Source organism: Terrapene carolina, unplaced genomic scaffold, assembly GCF_002925995.2.
Source record: "Terrapene carolina triunguis isolate 2854851 unplaced genomic scaffold, T_m_triunguis-2.0 Scaffold130, whole genome shotgun sequence".
Classification (NCBI taxonomy): domain Eukaryota; kingdom Metazoa; phylum Chordata; order Testudines; family Emydidae; genus Terrapene; species Terrapene triunguis.
This window is the reverse complement of record NW_020664481.1, coordinates 19,073,994-19,094,737: the sequence shown is the minus strand read 5'-3', so window position 1 is coordinate 19,094,737 and position 20,744 is coordinate 19,073,994. Positions and strand designations below refer to the sequence as shown.

The window sequence follows — 20,744 nt, the reverse complement described above, 5'->3', positions numbered from 1 at the left end:
CTGATAAGTAGCCCAGATAGACCGACACTGAGGGGTCAAGGAACCTTCCCAGAGTAACAAAGGGTGTTTGTGGCAAAGTCAGGAATAGAATGAAGGGGGCCTGTCTCCCCTCGTCGATTGCTATACAACCTTTTCTGAGGCTGACTCTGCAATGATGGAATTGTTAGTGCAGGGGGCCTGAATTATTGTTCCATCAAGGTGGAAGGCCAAAACTGAGTTCAGTGTTGTTGAGAATGTAGGGGAAATGATCTCTCCGTTAACATAGTGTGACCTTCATTTCCCCCAGTAGGGGGTGGGTCCCATTCTTTATACATGCACAGTGCTCAAATCCTTTCTATGACTGCTGTTGTGCTCCAAGAGTGTTGACCTGGATTTGGTCTATGCAGAGCCCTGCAGTGCTCTCTGTCCCTAGCACAGCTTCAAGGTGCTCTCTGGGATGAACACTACTGTCATGTACACTGTGTTCCCAGGGTGAAAACCTGGCCATATTGACGTTCATGGTAAAACTCCCATTGACTTCAGTGGGGCTAGGAGTTCACCTCCTGTGTTTAGCACTGTGGTTAGAACTGTTTCACTGCATTCATATTCTTTGGTTCTTTATATCCTCTAGAATTCCCCCTTTCCCTTTCACTTCACTGACAAAGTAAGAAATGTTTGTGTGTTTCTCAACAGTATACCATAAGCACCAGTTTGTTCTGTGCTTGACTCTTCCTGGTATAATTCTCATCAACTTGGTTTCTCATCCTAGACTTCATTAGCCTTATTCTGGATTTAAACCGGCTCCACTGAGAGTACAATTTGGCCCTATGTGTGCCAATGGGATATTTGCATGAGCAGATTGCACTTTCTAATACTCCCTTTACGTGCTTAGGGCATGTCCTGGATGTGAAGCCTCGGGACTGAGAGCAGGAGGGAAGTCTAGGTCAGATCACAAAAGAACTTCAGTGAGGGTGGAAGGGAGAAGACTTCAAGGTGCCTGTGGCACAAGGAAAAGGCAGGGTGGAGATGCAAAGGCGCATATGAGAAGATGGAGATGGGGCGCCCATATGAGAAAAGGCTGTAACTGCATGTGAGAGAATCCCAGCTAGATGGGGATGGGACACAAACAGCAAAGACCCTGAAGAAAATCTGGCAGAGAAGGACATCATCAACAGCAGACGTTTGATTGTCTGTGATACATGAGCCCAGCTTAATTCCAGATCCTAGGATGGGCTTGTCAAAAGTTAAAAATCTTGTACTTGTAAACTGTGATCCATGAGCAATTCTGATCCAGAGTCCTTGAGAGACAATAACGGTGGGGCCCTCCAGTGTCATTCTGACAAAGTCACTTCCCAGAGGAGAACCGTACTTTAAGAGTAGTCCTTGCAGCTGAGTTATATTAAGTATCGTCAATGTTTCATGAATGCTTGAAGGTCAAGTACACAGTCTTACGTCGCTTCATCCAGTGTCTGTAATTGAATCCCTGTGCAGTCTCCCCCATATGACCTTTAAATTATTGAAAATAATAATGAAATAGCCCACTGGAGGTGTGGGGAAGGAGAGGAAGAAGGAGAGCAGGAGAGAGCGCACATGAAAAGGAGCAGAGCAGCAGGGAGAATGTATGCATGAAAGAGAGGGAGAAAAAGAGAGACAAGGAGAGGGAGGAAAGCGAGGCTGTGATTTGGACACTTGATGTGGTCCATTATGATATTCCCCCTCCTGCTCAAAGAGAAAGTACTAGGGCTTCATGGGAGGCAGTAGGCAGTCTTTGGGGGTAGAGTCCATCCCCCAACCCACAGGCAGGCCACAGGGCTAATATACCCTCCACCCCCTCACTCACACACCCATGGCTGCTATTCCACCTACCTGGGCCCTGCGGGCCACTGGATCCCACAGGCCTCTTCCACACACAGCCTTGCACCCATGCTGGCCTGTTTAGTACTGGTGTGGATCCCCCTCCATGGTGCGAAGAGGGGCAGATAACCCTTTTGTGGCCAGGACTCCAAAGTCTGTACTCGCCAAAACGCATAGCCCCACTGGGGCATAAGGTTCAAAGGGCTGTCTTAGTCCTCAAGAATGGACAGCACATGTTAGAATGGAATGCGCTCGGCAATCACGGAAACCCGGGCCCTAAGCGTGTGCAGTGCATGCCCTGTTTGGCACAGTCTCTGGGCTGTGATGTGCGGGATAACAATCTCTCCTAGCTGCATCCGAATGCAATATGCTTTATAAAATAATGAAGGGCGCAGCATGTCCTCCACCCGCATGTATGAATAAAACATCTGCAAAGGGCCCAGTAACTGACAGCAATAATGTTGGTCCTGGACGCGTGGAGGCTGAGCCCTCTGAACCGCGACTAGACGGACTAAATACCCTCTGTCCCAAAGGCTGCATTTGATTTCTCTGTCTCCTTTCCAGACCAGTTGTTTGGAATCAGAACCACCAAGCCATAATTATCTCAAGTGAATTACAATGCCATAGAAAGCCGTAAAGAGGCTACTCACTGGCTGAGCATCTTAGTCATGGGTAACTGGCAGAACGTAGTGCCTGGATGTTAGCCACTCTGGGTCAGGTTCAGTTCTGGCTTAAAATAATGCAACTCCACTGAAGCCCAACAGACTAGCACCTGCTTGCGCCAGGGCTGGCCCTGGCCCTCTGGGTTTTTATGTCTGTATCTATTATGATGACAGGGCTTTGACAGCAGCTCTTCTTGATGCTGACAGTGCACTCCATTGCATGCTCAGTGCCTGGTCATGAGAGCACTCCTGCAGCTCCCATTGCAGCAGGTTCACAATCCCCATCTGCCTCTCTGGTCACAGGGTACAAATATCCTACAGGAAAGAGACAATCATCTTGGAGAGGATGATAAGCCCCATCTGGGATCCTGTGAGCAGTGCCCTGGGCAGCACCCTGCAGGAAGATTATTGTCCTAGAGAAGGGGACCCAGAAGGAAGCAAGGGTGATACTATGTCTGGAGGATCTAATGGTCCCATCCTGGAAGGTGCTGGCTACCCTCCATCTTCTCCCTGTCTCACAAGGAACCAGGGATGCTCCTCGCTACTCAGCAGTTGATTGTGAGTAGAGTTGTGTGGGAACCAGAATTTCCATTTTGTGAAATGAAAAATCACAATGTTCCATTTCAAAAATGCCAAAATGGAATGTTCCAACATTATCGAAACAAAATTTTGACATGATCCCCTGGAAAGTAGCAGGTTCAACTAAATGGAATTTTCCAATGGAAAAACATTCTGTCCAAAATGTTTCTACCAGCTCTAGCTGTAAGCTACGGGGAATGGTCAAGGATTGATTCATCATGGGCAAAGGAGACTGAGATTTTCAAAGTGGCAGGATTTCCATCGTTTCACGAGATATATTTTCCACCCTGGCGAGGGGCACAGTGTAAAATGTGAGTGACTTGGAACTCATGCAGAATGGCTTTGAACCAGAGGGAATAAACATCTGGAGTAAAGCTCCTGGAGAAAGCAACTGAAGTAAAGAGCATACGGGAGTCTGAGCGACACCTGACATTTGCTTCCAGAGAAGCCAGTGTATTGGGTCAGTAAGCCACGGACTGTCTCCTGTTCTTCAAGGAAGAGTTCTGCTCTGTCTCCTGGGCACACTGCTGAGCCCATCTGTTTGAGCAGGCCCCGATGGAAGGCTGAAGTCACTGAAGGTGAAATGTAGTCACATGACCAAATGATGCGCAGTAGCGCAGGGGAAAGAAGTGCTGCTGCTTTGGTTGATTTACTCTGCATCTCCTGTGCCCTTGTGTTTTTAAATGTGTGTCAACAGCACCTGTCGGTGTGGAGTTTGCATAGGGCCAAGATAGAAAGAAATAAACATCCCACGCCATGCCACTGTTCACTAGCGGTAGGCAGCCCTGCTAAAGAGGCAACTTACTGCGGATTTCAGCTGTAGCGTACTTTGGAATCATGGAGTCAGTGGTGAGCTCGGGATGGAGGATACAGCCGTGAGTGTAGACGTCCATGGGCAGTGAGTCCAGGAGCTCTCTGTACTGCACCACTCTTGTGTGGAGAATGCTCCCGGTGTCGGGGATCAGCTGGGTAACATTTTCTGAAACACGGAACAAAAAGTTGGCATTGGTTACAGCTACGATACATCAACTTGTTCCCATGTGACTTGATTGTCCCCAGGCCACTGGGATGATCAAAGATTGATTTAGGCTGGCTCATTACTTCCTGTTTTGCGACACTGGTTTGTGTTTAGCTTGTGCTAGTTCTGATTAGAGATGCAATCAAACCATTAATTGAAACACCTTCCTGGAATGTTGGGGGCTCAAGTGAAATTAACCCCAGAGCTAAGCCTTCCTGGTTTTGGTTGGACTGGTCCCTCTTATGCACTGGTTGATTAGGTTGATCATGTACAGTATGCCCTCCCCCGCACCCATTGAGCGTAAATGTTCAGGGCCTGGGTCTCACAGTTAGTGAGTATCTGCAGCTCTCATTGACTTCAGTGGTGGTTGCAAAGTCTCTGCATCTCTAAACATCAGGTGCTGAGTTCTGTTCCCAGGAAAGCAAACTGGCACCAAACCTGTACCCTGTTTAAAACCTAATTAAACCTCAGCACCTCCCTCTGAGGTGGGTAAGTAAGTGCTATCAGCAACAATGGGAAGGGCTTGTCCCGAGAGATAAGTGAGCTGGCTATTCCCTAGGATAATATAAATCTAGACTCTATAAAGTACTAGTAAATGCACTATAAGGAACATTCCTGGCCCCCAGGGATCAACTGGATGGGACCAAGCAAGGCCTCTCCATTGATAGTTTTGGGGATTCTATCAAATTAAACCCTTTCCCACTGAATTTTTCAGACTGAGAGATTTTCACAGCTTCTAAATATGACGTGGTTGAGCCAAAGTCCCTCATGGGGCTGCTAGTTTGCCGTTCACCTTCATGCTGTCCTTGGACCAAGTACAAGAGACTGGATCCCAGCCACAAACGGGGACTTTTCATTTGAGAACAACCACCAGTGAAATGAAATAATACTAATACAGACTCCCTAGCGCGCATGCTTCCGCATGGCTCCCAGCCAGCATCGCATCAGTTCATGCCGAGGTTTCCCGGGCTGGAACCCAACGCATTCAGAATAGCCAGCTCTTCAAGCAAGGCTATTCAGTAACCACACTGAAATGCAACAGCTCTGGCTGTGGACCCACTCCCTTCAGCTGAGGTTGGAGGCATTAGCTCACCGTAACAGCACCTGTTCTCCCTGTTGGTTGCTGAACTAACTGCACATATTGGCTTGATTGCTGCTGATGCCATGTTATATGTGACCTCACAGGGTATGGCTGGTAACTAACAGAGCTAGGCTCTGCTTCAAGCCTGTGACAAAATGAAGCCTTGCAGATATTTATCCTTAGTATAAAGAGCACTTCCAGGACTGAAACATTTTTATGGGGTGAGTGATTTGTCTCGCCAGCATCAGCCTCTAAAGACTGGCATTGCCGGCAAAGCCAGAATGGGCTGGACATGATTCCAGAGCTTGTTAATATGGCTAATAGAACTGCTAACCAGGGTCAGAGCACTTTTTTCCCCTTCCCACCCCCTGCCCCAGCACCATGGCAGATCTGTAATTATCTATCACTCTAGGAGCTGTTCCATGTCACTGGATAGGTCAATGCCTTCTGCTGGTGACAGGATGCTATCACATGTGCATCGTCTGCCCCCATTTAGATGTGTGCAACTCTAATGGAGACAATGTAAAGTCACATCTGTAAGGGGGAGCTCAGTGGGGTTGCATTAATAAAACAGAATATAGCCCGCTGAGCCAAGTGTCTGAGAAGAGTCTTTCAGACTGAACCAAATCTGGGTCCTGGCCTGGTCCATCAGCAGGAACCTCTGGGAAGCTAGGAGGGTTGGTGACAAGTGGTCCTTTGCTTTGTTTAAGATGCATTTGTTGAAACTTTGGGGATTCAGCAAGACCAGCCCGTCCAACTAAACCTAAAAGAAGGCCTCCGAATGAGTGGGGAACCTTCCTGCTTTTGCTGAATGCCTTCTCTGAGCAGCGTGAGAAGGGAGTGCTGGAGCCGAGGAGAGGAGGACAGCCGCCGATCTGCCAAGACTCCCTTGTTTTTGGAATCTATTTTAAGATGGTTTTTAAAGTCTCTCCATTCCTAAGGTGACAGGCTTTGTGATGAGTGTCGTGATGACAGAGTTAAAACCTTCCTCCTAAGCCTTTGAAGTCTCCCGGCTTGCTCATCCCAGTCTGACGGCCCTGAACTGGCCAGCTCTGCTCTGACAAATGAAGGGAGCTCAGGAAAGCACTGGTGAGTCATTGCCTCAGCAGAGAGAGCCGGGCCCTCTCTCCGTGCACCCGTGGGGTGAAGCACCAGGGCAGGGCAGTGTGCGGGAGCTCGCCCTGCCACTAACCAGGCTGCATTTGCTCTGGATAAATAAAGGGATTCAAACCCCAGGGCTGGCAATTCTGTGCTACTCACTAGCACTGCATTCACGTAACACCAAATATAAACATCTCCCCTCCAGCCCTCCTTAACAACTGCCATCCCCTTTCATTTCCTCCAAACTGGCAATATACCAACCTGTCCTCTGACTGCAGTCACTCACCAGCTCAGCCCCAGTGCACTAAAAGCACCAGCAAAGCCCTTCCCAGGCACATTCCAGGGAAAGGAACGTCAGAGCCCGGTGCTACTGGCCAGGACGCCAGAGCAAGCTGCTTTTGGCAGGCTATGAAAGCTTCACATCAGGCAGTGTGACATCCCACTAGGTGGCAAAACTCTGCAGGACTATTAGGTCTAAGCAGAGGTTGAGCAAAAACCACAACTGGCATTGATTTTGCCAAACCTCATTGGCCCTGGCTGGGTCAGAGCTAGGCCCCATTTTATCCAAACTCATAAAGGTTGTTGAGGTGGAGAGCTGAATAAGTGGTTCCAGTTTCACTCCATCTCTGCACATGTACTCTCATAATGACGATGTATAGAAATAATAGAGTTGTCACAGCTGGGGATGGTGAAGAGGCCTGGAACACAGCCCAAAACTCAAACCAAATACAAAAACTGTAGTCCTGCTGGGGAGCTTGGCTCATAAAGGAGAATGGGGACATGAGGGGCATGAACTACAACTCCCATGAGGCACTGTGGTGACATTTCCAAATTGAAATGTTTGGTTTTCAACTGCAAGTTTTCAGTTTCGGCTGTAAACTTTTTGGTTTTGGAATGTTTGGTTGTCAAAGAAAAGCTGAAATTTTCCTTGAAGAGCAGACACTTTTCACCAACAAAAAGAACGAGGAGTACTTGTGGCACCTTAGAGACTAACAAATTTATTTGAGCATAAGCTTTCATGGGCTAAAACCCACTTCCTTTTCACCAACAGTTTCCTTGAGCCGAAACCCAATTTTCCATCAAAACCCCATTTTGATGATGAATTTTGACCCACCCCTCCTTACCTCCTGTGAAGTTCTTCTCCATGTAGTCGATGATCTGGTTGTAGTCACTGATGATGTTGTCTCCGTGGATAATCACGGGCACCTCCTCCCCGAGGTTGAGACGCATGAACCAGGGCTCTTTGTGCTCTGTCAGGGGCATGCTGACATCCCGCTCCTCGCACGGCAGCCCCTTCTCCGCGATGACCAGGCGGACCTACAGCAGGAAGCAAGGGCAGAGAAGTCTCATTGCTGCCCACCGGGCTCTGCATATGGTCTCCCATACCCACAAGGTCTACTGGACAGTGATGCTCAGCCACTTGTGGCTCTTTGGGGCCCTGTGTTGCATTGTAGAGTTCACAGGGCTGATTGGAGCTCCTCTTACCAAAGGGCATTCAGTAGAGTGCCCATCCTGGGATTATTCCTCAAGCCACCTGACGTGTACTATGTAGTAGGACATCAGGAGGAGCCCTAAGCCCAACATACCAGAGTCTCTGGCATCTCTCCCAGCAGCCAAGAAGGAGGTAGAAGGCAGAGGAGATATTTTGTCACAGAAACTTATTATTTATATTATAATTTCTAGGACCAGCCATCATGGAGCAGGACCCTGTTGTTCTAGGTGCTGTACAACACAGAAAAGACAGCCCCTTCCCCAAAGAGCTTACAATCTAAATATAAGACCAGACAACAGATGAATACAGACCAATGGGGGAAAGGAAACAATGAGACCATATTGACCAGCACGATAGGCAGTAGTCTCTGCACACCAGCAGTCAAGTGTTTTGTAGGCCTGGCAGCGAAGGAGAGCTGTAAGGAGGGTTTTGAAGGTGGATAATGAGTTGGGTTTGTGGAAGTTTATGAGGAGCTTCTCGTAGGCATGAGGGGCAGCTTGGGAGAAAGCGTGAAGGTGCTCATTTGAAAATGTAATGAGTGATGGCAGCTGGCATCACGGGCTGATCAGAGACAGGCGTAATCTCAGCATGCTGTCCTCCTCTTGTGCCATTATGTTTCATCACAATGGCGCCTCTGAACACGATATCCCTGAGACACAATGACACGCCATGATGCCCGCATTGCAAATCGAGGACAGGACAGTATCAGGTGATTGTCGGGCACCTCCCTTACACGCCGAAGTGGCTGACGTCACTTATACATGGAGTATCGTTGCCACAGCAGGGGAAGGCTCGCTATTTTCCTCGCTCCTGCCAGTCAGAGCTCCCTTGGGAATATTTCTGGTTCCAAAAGCAGAGGGGAGTGTCACGGGGAGAGGAGAATGCAAATGTCCAACAGGGAGAATCCTGTCACGTATTGCAATCCCCTTCCCATTCCCTTTGTTTTCCTAGCACTAGCTTTTCTCTCTGTCCCTCCATGCGGTCAGAGAGCCTTATACTCCACAGCTCCTGCTCTGTGAGACAGTCTCCATCCATCCCTCCACCTTGCATCTCTTTCCTCCTTTGCCTCTGTTCGCACCCTGACTCCTATTATTTATCCCTGTGAAGGATTTGGGGTGATATGCTTTGTATGAAGATGCTGTACATAAAGGTCCCTCGTATCCTGTATCCTGTAGCTTCTCTCTTTCCTTTCTCCTGGACCTCGTTGCTAGAGACATTTTGCATTATAGAAGGGTCTGGCTTTGTGAATGCTCCTGCTACATGGTTAGAGCAGGGGACTGGGAGCCAAGACTAATTAGTTCTGATGATTTTATGTTTTCTTCCTGGTCATTGATAAAAATGTTAAATAGAGTAGGGCCAAAACCCGATCCCTGTGGAACCTCACTGGAAACACACCTGCTTGATTACAATTCCCTGTTTACAATTATATTTTGAGACCTATCAGTTAGCCAGTTTTTAATCCATTTATTGTGTGCCATGTTCATTTTATATTCTAGTGTTTTAATCAAAATACCGTGCATTTGTCAGTGTGGCAATTAGTGTGCTTGTGTGTGTATCTGCGTAACAGGCCTTGTCTCTGTGAGTGTGCACATTTCTGTGTGCTTCTCTGTGAGGATGGCAGATACCCGTGTGTGTTAAAGCAAAGCATCTTGCTGCAGTTCAGCCATGCACTGCTTGCACTCCTTCTTGGACCAAAAGGTTTGGACTAATCAGATCTCTGTGCTTTAGCTCAGACTGTGTCCTGACTTATCACTATCAGCTGGTAAAGGCCAGTGAATGCTTATAAAGCCCTTAAGCTTCTGTGTGATTGGATTTACGGTTTTATCACCTGATTATCAGTCACACTGTGAGAGTGGTGTTTTGATCTGCCAATCTAGTCACCGCTCCCTTCCAACACTGGGATCTGCTGAGACAGGAAGACATACTGCGCATTTCTACACCACCCACACTACTCAGCAGTTTCATTCCTGGGGAGCACGACTCAGACACGTTGTCCGGCTTCTCCATCTTTCGCTGCTCCTTATGTGTTTCTCTTTAAGGTACAGACAGTCACCTCTGGAAATCTTCCTAAAGCTGCCAGAGAGAAAACAGTGCCATACCTAGTACAGTTCAAATGCCTGTCTTAGGGTGATGGAAGGCACCATATTGCTCCCATCTGCCCAGATGGTGCACATACAGAGCTACTGGATCTCATTTAGGGAGGCTCCCAAATTCTTGTTCCCCGCTTCATGGGCTGAGCAGGTCTAAACCCAGGGTCATAATAAATAATATCACGTAGATCTTACACAGCACTTTTCAGCCAGAGATCTCAAGTCACCTTAGAAAGGAACATCAGTATCATTACCCCCATTTTACAGATGTGGAAACTGAGGCAGAAAGAAACCCAGCAGACCACAGAACAGAACCCAGCTCTTCTGAGTCCTAAGCCAATGCCCTAATTACAGAGCTCCTCTGCTTGAATACAAAGTCTTAGAAGGAGGTGTGGCCTGGAAAAAGGGAAACAGCCAATGCCACCTGTGTGTGAGTGACCCCCAAATGCTGCATCACCCCCATGAGGCCATTGGCAGGTGGTACAGGGATCAGCCAAAGGGTCCATCCCAGAACACACCTGACCCAGGAGCACCATGGAGACACATAGGTGGCTTAAAGAACCTGCATGCCCAGTCCTGAGCTGTTCTGTATATGCATCCCTTACATCTGTATCCCACCCTTTACATGGCTTTGGGACAGCAGGCTTGGCTTCTTCTTCTGAGTCGGGGAGGTCACGGGTTTAGATCAGTGCGTGTCCCAGCTTCTTTGGGCAGCTGTGCCAATTTTCGAGTCTAGGCCCTTGGCAGTACCATAGTACCCCCATTGCCTCCCATTCAGCTGTGCACAATCTAACCTGCCAGAGGGGTTGGGCTGCTACAAAACTGACTCCCAATGCAGTGAGCAGCACATGCGTCATGCAGGTTGAACTGTGCACAGCTGAATGGGAGGCAGGCAGTGAGGGCCTGATCCTTAGGGTAGGGAACAGTCAGGGAGCCTGGAGTACCAGCCACAAAAGCATGGCCCGTCACACTGCCCATCCAGCTCTTTTAGAGGCACCCAGTCCTGTTTCATTTGCACCCTCACATACAAAATTGCACTGAGACTTGATTTTTGTTGTTATTTGTCAGATCTTCCTAGGCACATGGAACATGAACCAGCTATATTTTCCCAGGCACTCAACAAATTGCCCTGATGCATGGTATTAATACCAGGATGTTTGTTTTCTACTTGTTCTAAATAAAAATAACTCCAGGGGTGACAGGTGGGCTGTGACATGGAACTGGGAGATGTGAGTTCTGTTCCTGACTCTGCCACAGACTTTCCATGTGAACTTAGGTAAATAACTAAACCTCTGTGCCTCAGTTTCCCCATCTGTAAAATTGGAACAATGATAGCAACCACACAGAGGCAAGAGGATTTGAGATCGAATTAGTAACACTTGCAAAGTGCGTCCAGATCCTCACATGGAAAACATTAGAGAAGTGCAAAGTATAACGTGTATAAAATGCATTGGCCAACATTTTCAAACCCACATGTTCAATATTAGACCACCAAGCCCATATTTAAGGTTCTGATTTTCAAAGGTGCTGAACAGTCACAACTCCAATTGACTTCTAGAAGAGTTGTGGGTGCTCAGCACCTCTAAAAATCAGGCCACTTAATTTAGAATCCACAATGAGAACTTAGGAGTCTAATTTTAGACATGCAGGTTTTGAAAATGTTCACTACTATGACTTAAGTAGGGCACACTACTAAAAAAACCCCCAAAACTGGTGTGACACCTAACAGGTGCCTAACACACAACTTCTGAATTAAAAACAAACAATCAATTGTTTTCTCACAACTAGAATTTGCTAAAAATAAAACTTTAAAAAATTAGCATTTTAATTAGAGCCTCCAAACAAAGAGTTTGCAGAACTAGCAATTAATTATTTACAGGATCGACAATTTATTTTTACCTTTTAACATAAAACAAGTAAAAGCCAGTACCCCTTGTTTTCAGATTCCTCTCTCTCTGCCCCTGTGTTGTTGAAAGGGAATTAAACCCCAGAACGGACAGTGCTGGGCTAACCGGTCCTTCCACTGAGGACAATTGCCCCATTCCCCTTTTCTAATCAATGAGCCATTAAGAAGCCAGTGGCCTGGTCTAGAGCTGACAAGAGAAGCAGAGCTTGCAGCAGGGGTCACCACACAGGTCCAGCAGGTACGGTGCCAGTTGTGCCCACTGCATCCCTGGCACAGCAATCTGCTACCCATCATTACCTAACAATAGTCATCAGGTGCTTTGTGTTTCTGTAGCACCTCCCATCCCAAGCTCTCAGAGCATCTTCTAAACATTAAGGAATGAAACCTCACAGGCCCACAGGTCGGTGGGTGCGATTATCCTCGTTTTGCAGATGGGAAATTGAGGCCTGGAGTGGGGAAGTGACTTGCCCAAGGTCACACAGTGAATAAGTGCCAAAACCACAAATGGACTCTAAGGCTTCTACTCCCAGAGTTGTCCATTAACCACTAGACCATGCTTCCTCCCTTGATGTGGAGGAGGCTTCCACTCAAGCTAAGAGAGAGCCACCATGAGCTCAGACTCCATTTCAGAGCCCGGAGTGGAAGAGGATTCTTATGATAATAAGCACTGGCGTGCTGGGACAAGCCTCTCGCTACGAAATAACCTTTGGTGCATTTTGGTTCTGATGCAAGCAGCAAGCTCGACAGCCCTGGAGACGGATCTCCTCTAGTCACAGAACATGTACAGCACGCACAGCAGCAGCGCAGCCTTCCCACACACAGCGCCCTCCACCAGTGTAGCTCCACCCTGACTACAGGTCAGGAACTGCATCTAGGCTAAGAGAAGAATTCATTCTATCAGGCTTATTCAGTGCTTGAACTCTCAGTTGAGGCTGCCAAGAAGGAGGGTGTTCAGACTAATTGCTATGGCAATTTTTATCACATAGAAACCTGATCTGCTAGGAACTGGACTAAGACCCACCAACTCGTTTCATACAAGCGACACCAAAGAGCTGTCGAAGGTAATTACTTTGAGTTACAACTGACCTGGGCTGGATTTGAACTGATAACCAAGCTGTGAAGTGCTCACTAATCAAAGTAGTCCCCTGAATCTCCATGTCAGCTGCTGAGAAACTGCCTGTAATAGCCTGCAAGGGATTCGGCCACCAGATCCAGCGACCTTGCCTAGCTAGACTATTTCTTCGGAAAAATCATAGGTCTGGGTTCCAGATGTGCACAGCTGTATAAGAGCCACTGACAATACATCTGCATCCCAGAGACCTAGGGTGAAATCCTGGCTCCACTGAAGTCCAGGGGTGCTTTGCCATTGACATCAATAGGCCACAAACTCACCCCTGAGGTCTGAGGGGGACCATCAATTAACGGAAGAAGGTCCAAGGCCTGGTTTAGAAACACTGGGCCAAATTTATACCTGGTGTAACTAACCCAGCTGGGTTATACAGGAATGAATCTGGTTCTTTGGCTTGTGCAGGTTACCCTGCTTCCCTCCCCATCTCCCCCAGCTTGTTTCTGTAGGAGACGGTCTTATGCTCTGGCCATGGTGCTGAATGGGGAGGCTGGACCCAAACCTAGAACAAGGAACCCCAGGTGTTTCTTTGCATGGTGCTAGATCAGGTGGCCTGGCTGTGCTGAGCACATCAGGCATCTGCCCAGAAATTTGAAGTTTTTTATAGTGCCAGACACCTTGATTGAAAGAAGAAACCTTTTCAAATTAAAAGCCTACTTCGCAGCAATGAGGGCCAAATCAGGGGTTCAGCAGATGCTCCCCACATCTTAGGGTTTGCCCCTGGAATCCCACCCAATTAGTCAATATTCAACAACCTTGGCAGCAAGATGATTGATCTGTGTAATTAGTCAGGGAGACAGGGGATTGGAAACAGCTTTACTCCTAGAGGACTTTTAACAACACCTCTAACATAAAGGAAATTTCCTACCAGAAAGCGGGTTTGAAGGATATTTAGATACCTGGCATGGATCTGCTTTCTCCAGCATGCTGTGTCCATTACACTTACATGTACAGTACTATGCATTGTAATATTTAGCAGGTTGTCTTGCTAGTTAATCCCTAGTTACAGTGAACATGTTTCAGGGTGTTATTTCTTTGCAAGTGACTTTAAAAAAATCAGATTGGGATTTCAATAAATAATATGAGATTGTGCACTGTGACTTTAAATGTGCCCTATAGTGTTCATGGAGTGGTTCTGGCAGAGATAGGGCTAGGCCTGGATTGGTTGTAGAAAATCCTGTGTGAGTGGCTGGTTAACTGTTTCCCTCCCAATGCTAGGAGACAAATGAGAAAAGCAATAGATAAAGATAGAAATAGCAACCTCCCAAAGGGGACATTGCAGTGCAGGGAAGGAAGGAAAGATGGGAGTCAGATTGTTTACCCTAAAGACTCAGCTCTGCTGATGCAGAGTAAACACCTTAGTTAGAAGAGTGGGAAGAAAGGACTCAACATTTGTAGACATCTGGCTGCACTGTGTGCCCTAGGATTTCTCTGTGCACACACACAAACCTGTCCTCCCTCCCCCTGCCCCCCCCAGCCTCCCTGAATGTGCTTGGGGTGAAGAGAGAACATTCTGCTCTCATGGGAACCCAGGGCCCTTGCAGCTTGAAAACTTTATGTTCACCTTCTCCACTGTGAATAATTCAGCTCACATATATAATGAATGTAAGGAGAACAACTGGGGCTGTTGGTGACTAAGAAAATAAGGTCAGGTTTGTTGAACGCTGGCTGCTATCCTGAGCTGCAGAACAGAACATTCACTATTGACTGGAGAATATGATTGATTGTTATTTGTTACCAAAATCCATGCATGGCAGCTCTGAACTGACTCAGAGAGTCGAGGGAACAGGATTTCAGTAGCATTGCTGCAGCATCAGGAGCAAATGCATTGTTTGGCACAGTGCTGAGCCCGCTTTTCAAATCCATGGATACAATTCTGTACCAGGATGTATAGGAACTAATGGTGACCATTGTACATATGGCTACCGTCCCCTCCCCCAACACCAGGAGTGTCCTAGCTAGCCAATATTTCAATGCAATTGTCTTTGTCTACCCTTCTCCCTCTCAGGTGAGATTCAGGTGTTAGATGAAGCAGGATCATAAATCAGAAACATCTCCCAGTACAAAATCTGACCCCAGAGCAAAGGCAGAATTACAGTGAAACCCCTCCCCCCCACACACTCCTGCCACCCCAGACAGAGTCTGTCAAAATGCAGAAATACAGGCACAAAACACACCACTATTTAGATATTCTGGTTGCCAGTTGCACCCCTATTCATCTCTGAATAGCCAATCTACTCATCCCACAAAACACCCATCCAAGCTGTTCTCCCAAGTCAGGGATATGCCCTGGATATTGGAGGTGATTCTTCCCTGGAAATTCAGCACAGCATTTACCTTTTGTGAGCTGAAAGACTGGGTCCAGTGATACAAAACCAGCCTATCCTTGGATCTGAGAGCGGGGTCTGTTGGGTCCTGGCTGTCCTCAACCTCCGTAGATTTCCCTGCATCATTCTCAAGAGCTGAAATGGGCCACCAGCTGCAGTTGGTGGGAGTAGCATTGTTGGGAGTCGCCATGACAGCCTGAGATTGGAAGAACAGGGGAAGGAGAGAGCAGCAGCAGCTGCACTATCCAAGCATCACATGGGCTCATGGAAACAGCATCATTACTCAAGCAAGTGGACTGAATTTCATTACACGCTCGGTATTAGGTGGGGAACGCCAGGCAGCAGAATCAGAATCAGGTCTGATTTTACAAAAGAAGGGGATTGTGTGTGTTAAATCACAGCCCGTTTACACGCAGGCCAGGGCTTCCACTGAAACATACTACACTGGGCATGCATTGTTTCATTGGAACAGAGCAGAAACAGTCTCTGCTACCCACTCAGGAGTCCACATGCAACTCCAAACCCCACATCTCATTAGGAATGTTTTTGCAATTGATACTAACATTTGGATCACTTTATATTTGATAGATATTGAATAAACTGATTCATAAATAAATGCTGTCTGTAAAATGTCCAGCAGGTTCTTTCCTACCTACAGCTCTGTATGGAACAAAGAAGCAAGGATCCGTCAAATGGTCTCGTGTTTCTGTATGTTCCGATTAACTATTAATTAATGATTACGATTTATTTGTATTGCGGTAATACCTAGGGATCCCAGTCATGAACCAGGATCCCAATGTGCTAGGTGGTGTACCAGCACAGAACAAAAAGACAGTCCTTGCCCAAAGAGCTCACAAATGTGGGTTACAATTATTTACAGAAGTGATGGCTTAAATTTCCAGAATTGGGAACATGCCTTTCATATGCAATTATTGTAATTGTGCATGCAGTTAGAGTCAATGCTCATGTCAATGTCCGGCTAGACATCTAAGGGCCTTCTGTAGGTGCAATTATTTTGACTCTGAGTACTTTCACTGTATGTGGGGATACAGATTGGTTGTGCACATTCACATGATAACGAACACAGAGTTCTGGAATCAGGGCCTATATGCCTCACTATTTGGCTTCATATCTAGCAAAGCTTCCTGACAGTGTGCTCTGTCATCTGTACCACTGAAACAGTCTCCCAAGAAAAATGCAAGAAGCACCACTTAAGATTAGACTGATTAAAGTCTGGGAAAATAAAATAAATCCTGGATGGGCTGGGAGGATGAGCTCAATCACTGAGGGGAACTAAATCTGTGCCCACACAAGATGCACGTGCAAAATGTGCAGGTGCACGTTTGCACATGTGAAAACCTTGTAACAAATTGTGTCTAGCTGCTGGTTTGTGTGCACAAGGGCTAGGCTTGGAGTGCATGAAAGGACAGACCTGCACATTTTGCTAGGGCATTTTCAGAGACCGGTCCCCAGGGGGCTTTCCCATCTCCAGCTTCTTTTGATCCCCTGACTTTGCCCCTAATGCTACAAATGTAGAACTAACCCTCTGGGGTGAGGGGTGGCTGGAGGGGGACTGAGACATTGGGTGAAATGTGCCCCTGCTTTAGAGCATTTAACAGGAGCTCCCCACCTCATTCCCCACAGGCATTGTCTATGGGGTGACGTGCAAGGTGGGTCTGGCCTCCTCAAATAGATTTTTAAATGAGCCAGATTTCTTTTAAAAACCATTTACTGGGGGAGGTTAAAAGAGTTAAAATGAATCAGCATTTCGCAGTGCATTGTGTCCCACAAGAGGGAAGAGCTGGGGGTTAGGAAGGGCTAGTGCTGCCCTTGCTCCTTTATCCTCTTCAGTCTCATGAAACAATCACGGAAGAGATTCTCTCTCTATAGCAAGGGCTTGCAAAGTGCAGCCGGAGGCCTCAGCGCAGCCTGGGAAGACTTAACAGAAACAGCTGTTCATCTCTAGCGTTTATGACAGGGAAACTCAAGCAGCAGGCAATTTCTACTCAACTGCCAAGAGAGATCCAGCCCACAGCCTTGAGGCTGTGCATGCTGTATTACAGGTACACCTCTACCCCGATATAACGCGACCCGATATAACACAAATTCGGATATAACGCGGTAAAGCAGTGCTCCGGGGAGGGGGCGGGGCTGCGCACTCCGGCGGATCAAAGCAAGTTCGATATAACGCGGTTTCATCTATAACGTGGTAAGATTTTTTGGCTCCCGAGGACAGTGTTCTATCGAGGTAGAGGTGTATATAAATACAAACTTGGGCCTGCCTTTAGGGAGCTGGCAAGTTGCTGATGTGGCCCTCTTTGTCACAAACTTTGTGCACTCCTGATCTGCAGCTTAAACAGAAGCACAGTCTGAAGTGCAAAGAAAGGCATTGCCACCTTCCCCAGCTCATCCTAGTCTTGGGTTTAGCATTTTCTATCCTCTAGGCACAAGAGGTCTTTTCATTGCCCATACAGCATCTTTCCAGATCCCTTTATATTAATAACTGTCACCGACAAAGTACATAATCAAATGGTGCCGCTGTTTTGGGCTTAGAACAAGAGAAGAGAAGGGGAGCCACTCAGTATAAACCTATCAGACCAGATCGTTGTCCAGCAAGCACCATCTAGTGGACTATTTGATTGTATACTATATATTGTGCAGTCAGGAATAAAAATGATAGTCTCTGTATCTTTCTGAATCCTGCAGATATTCACATCCTTTGAGAGTGTGTACTTGGCTGGCAGTCAGACAGTGTGTGGCCTAACAAACCAAGCAAAGGATTGAGAGGCAGGATTGCTGGGTTCTATTCTTGGCTCTAATGCTGACATTGTGTGACCTTGAGAAAGTTCCCTTCCCTCCCTCTCCTGTCATCAGTTTCCCCATCTGTAAAATGGGGGTGAGACTGATCTTTCCTACCAGCTATTGTGAAGTGAATTTGTTAGTGTCTGAAAGGTGATGACTGGAAAAATGGAAAGCATCAAACTGCAGGCATGCAAAGGGTTGAACTACTGTTGGCTTGCTAGCTAGGAGATTAGGAGTGAGATTGAAAGGTGCGTGAAAGGCTGAATCCAGGACTTCATAAACACAGAAACATGGCCCAACTTAAAAAAAAAATGGTGGGAATCAGCTGCTGTGGTTTTTCCAGCTGGCCTGAGCCAGTGAGTGCCAACATGTATCCTATAGAATCATAAACATAGGGCTCAGGAGGTTGTCTAGTGAAGTCCATGACCCCCAGGCCAGGGCAGGATTAACTATACCTGCCAGATGTTATCTAACCTATTCTGAGAGTGGAATTCATCCCTCCCCCTTTGAGGAGAAAAATAATTCAGTGAACCCAGCTGCCCTTCTGCACCACATTCAAATGGAGCCATTGCTGAGGCTGGCAAGAGTTAACTTATTTGATGCCTTTGTCTTGCAGCACTCTACATTCTGTGAAAGTAACATGAAGCAAATGAACACGGTGAAGAATTGGCCCAGCTTTGTTAGCTACTTGTTTTGTAATGATTTTGAGCTGTGGCTAGAGGAAGAGTGAGGAGCAGCAGGAATGGAGGAGCTTGTAAGAATAAGAGAGCACCAAAATTAAAGAAGGGGAAGAGGGGCCGTCGCAACTCCTCACTTGCCTTGTCTAGCCACGACCAACCAACAGGGTTTTGTAGGCACTACGGTAGAGGTGAGGCCTGTGAATTATATCCAGTTTTCCCCAGGCAGCGTGGAAGAAAGCAGGATGGTGTTTAATGAAGAAGTTGAATGGTGGGCAAGGCAGCCAGGGGATGCTGGCGGATCGAAGGCAGCAGCTGACACCACCATGAGTTATTAGTTAGGCTGAGATAAAGAGGGAGCCAATGAAGGGACTGATGTGATCAGAGAGACAAGCCATGATGATGATCTTAGCAGCAGTATTCTGGATGGACTTGAGGTGAACCAGGCTGAAATAGTCAAGCTGTGAACAATTCCATCTAACTCAGGACACACAGGAAACTTCATTGGAGAACCTGCTTTCGTGCTATTTCCACCTGTTTTGCAGAGCTAAGTTCCATAGTTCAAATAAAACTCCAAGGTCCTTAGTACTTTAGGATGTTTCTTGGAATGGTTTGAGTTCCACTCTTTCCTACATTTCTCCCCCAGCCCGGATCAAATAGCATCAGGACTTGATCCATGCTCTGTGCTGAGAAATCTGCTATGATTGGTGCCATCTGCTGCATTTACAATGTTTGAGTTTGATGCCAAATTATCATAGTATCAGCCTGTCAGTGCAGGCTCCCCCCATTTCCTGTACATCTTCCCAGCACCAAGGTCATTGCTCAATTGCAGTTGGTAAGATACAAGCACCACTGTAGTGCTTAGCAGGAGCCACTGCCCCAAGGTGACCTGGGAGTCCCTTTCACCAAACACAGTAACAATGGAGCTCTCATTGTCAGGGAAAATGGAATGGCTGGGCCAGTTCTCAGTGCTCCCGCTGGTACATGGAGAGTGGGCTTTTGTTTTATGTTTGTTTGCTGTGGGTCACAGACAATGAATACCAGTTTCAAGGGGAATACAGGCATAGCCTAGAAGAGAAAACACGTCACATGGATGTTTTATAATATGTGTTTGTTAACATCTTGGGCACCTCTCTCAATGGCAGGCAGTCACCATTTTATAAGAGGGTATCTTTGCTAATGACAGCGTTGCAGTCTCACTCCCCTTGAGAACAGGAAATGGCAGAGGGCATTTCTTCATGGAATTCTCTGTAGCTGAACATTCTCCATTGGCCCCTTGCTGAGAAATGTTCTTTTTTGAAGAATGGGTTAAAAATCATTAATCCTAAAAAACTACCACCTGTGACAGATTTACTCAAAAGGAAGGAAAGGGACAGATTGGGGACGGCGTGAGAGGGCGGGGAGTGTGTGTATGGGTAGGAGAAAGCCACAGGAAGGGGATATTGAGTAATGTGGTTTGCAGGGGGATGTGGGAGGGAGAGAGTGAGAAAATGGGTGTGGGTATGCGCAGAGAAACGCAGGGGACATGAGGGAAACTTGGGTGCGTGTACAGGGGAATGTGGAGGCCAGGAGCTGGGGGAAACTGGCCAGTACACTCTGGCTGGTTTGTGCTGCTCCACAGTAGGGTAAAAGCAGAAAAAGCCTCCTGCTGGAATCTGGCCCTAAAAGTTAAAAGAAAAAAAAGATTGAAGCTATCTAATAGCCTTAACATTCTCTTTGCATTTCTTTAGGGTTCATGTATGAAACTTATTAATAAAAAGCAATACAAAGGAATCCCCAGATAAAAACATTGAGCTGGAATTAAAAGGTAACAACATTACAGGGATTTTGTAATGATCAGAAAGCCCAAGAGATTCAGAGTTAAGGCTAAACTTAAAAGAAACCCAAACCGAGTTAAGGTATGGAATGCACAGGTAAGGCACCCAAATAACCTTAATTGTGCCTTCTAGTGACATGATGAGGGAGAAAAGTCAACAAAATGAATTTGTCTAAAAATCAGTTTAATCTAATCTGGGACTACAAACACTACTATGCATTAATAATAGTCCTA

The 20,744-nt window shown here is 46.9% G+C and overlaps 1 protein-coding gene across 4 annotated transcripts in view; it reads right to left on the bottom strand.

The window, feature by feature from the left end:
* GDAP1L1 (ganglioside induced differentiation associated protein 1 like 1) overlaps window positions 1–15,420 on the bottom strand; it is a 31,278-nt gene extending 15,858 nt beyond the window's left edge. Inside the window, exons 1-3 of one of the 4 annotated variants that reach the window (XM_024206974.1) lie at window positions 15,226–15,420; window positions 7,399–7,591; window positions 3,880–4,053 (exon numbers count right to left, since the gene is read on the bottom strand). In XM_024206974.1, coding sequence (XP_024062742.1) covers window positions 3,880–4,053; window positions 7,399–7,591; window positions 15,226–15,405 — 547 coding nt within the window. In that variant the 5' untranslated portion in view covers window positions 15,406–15,420. Of the gene's footprint in view, window positions 1–3,879; window positions 4,054–7,398; window positions 7,592–15,216 lie in introns of all 4 variants that reach the window. The other 3 variants (XM_024206971.1, XM_024206973.1, XM_024206972.1) reach the window with 3 other exon arrangements.
* Window positions 15,421–20,744: the final 5,324 nt, after the last annotated feature.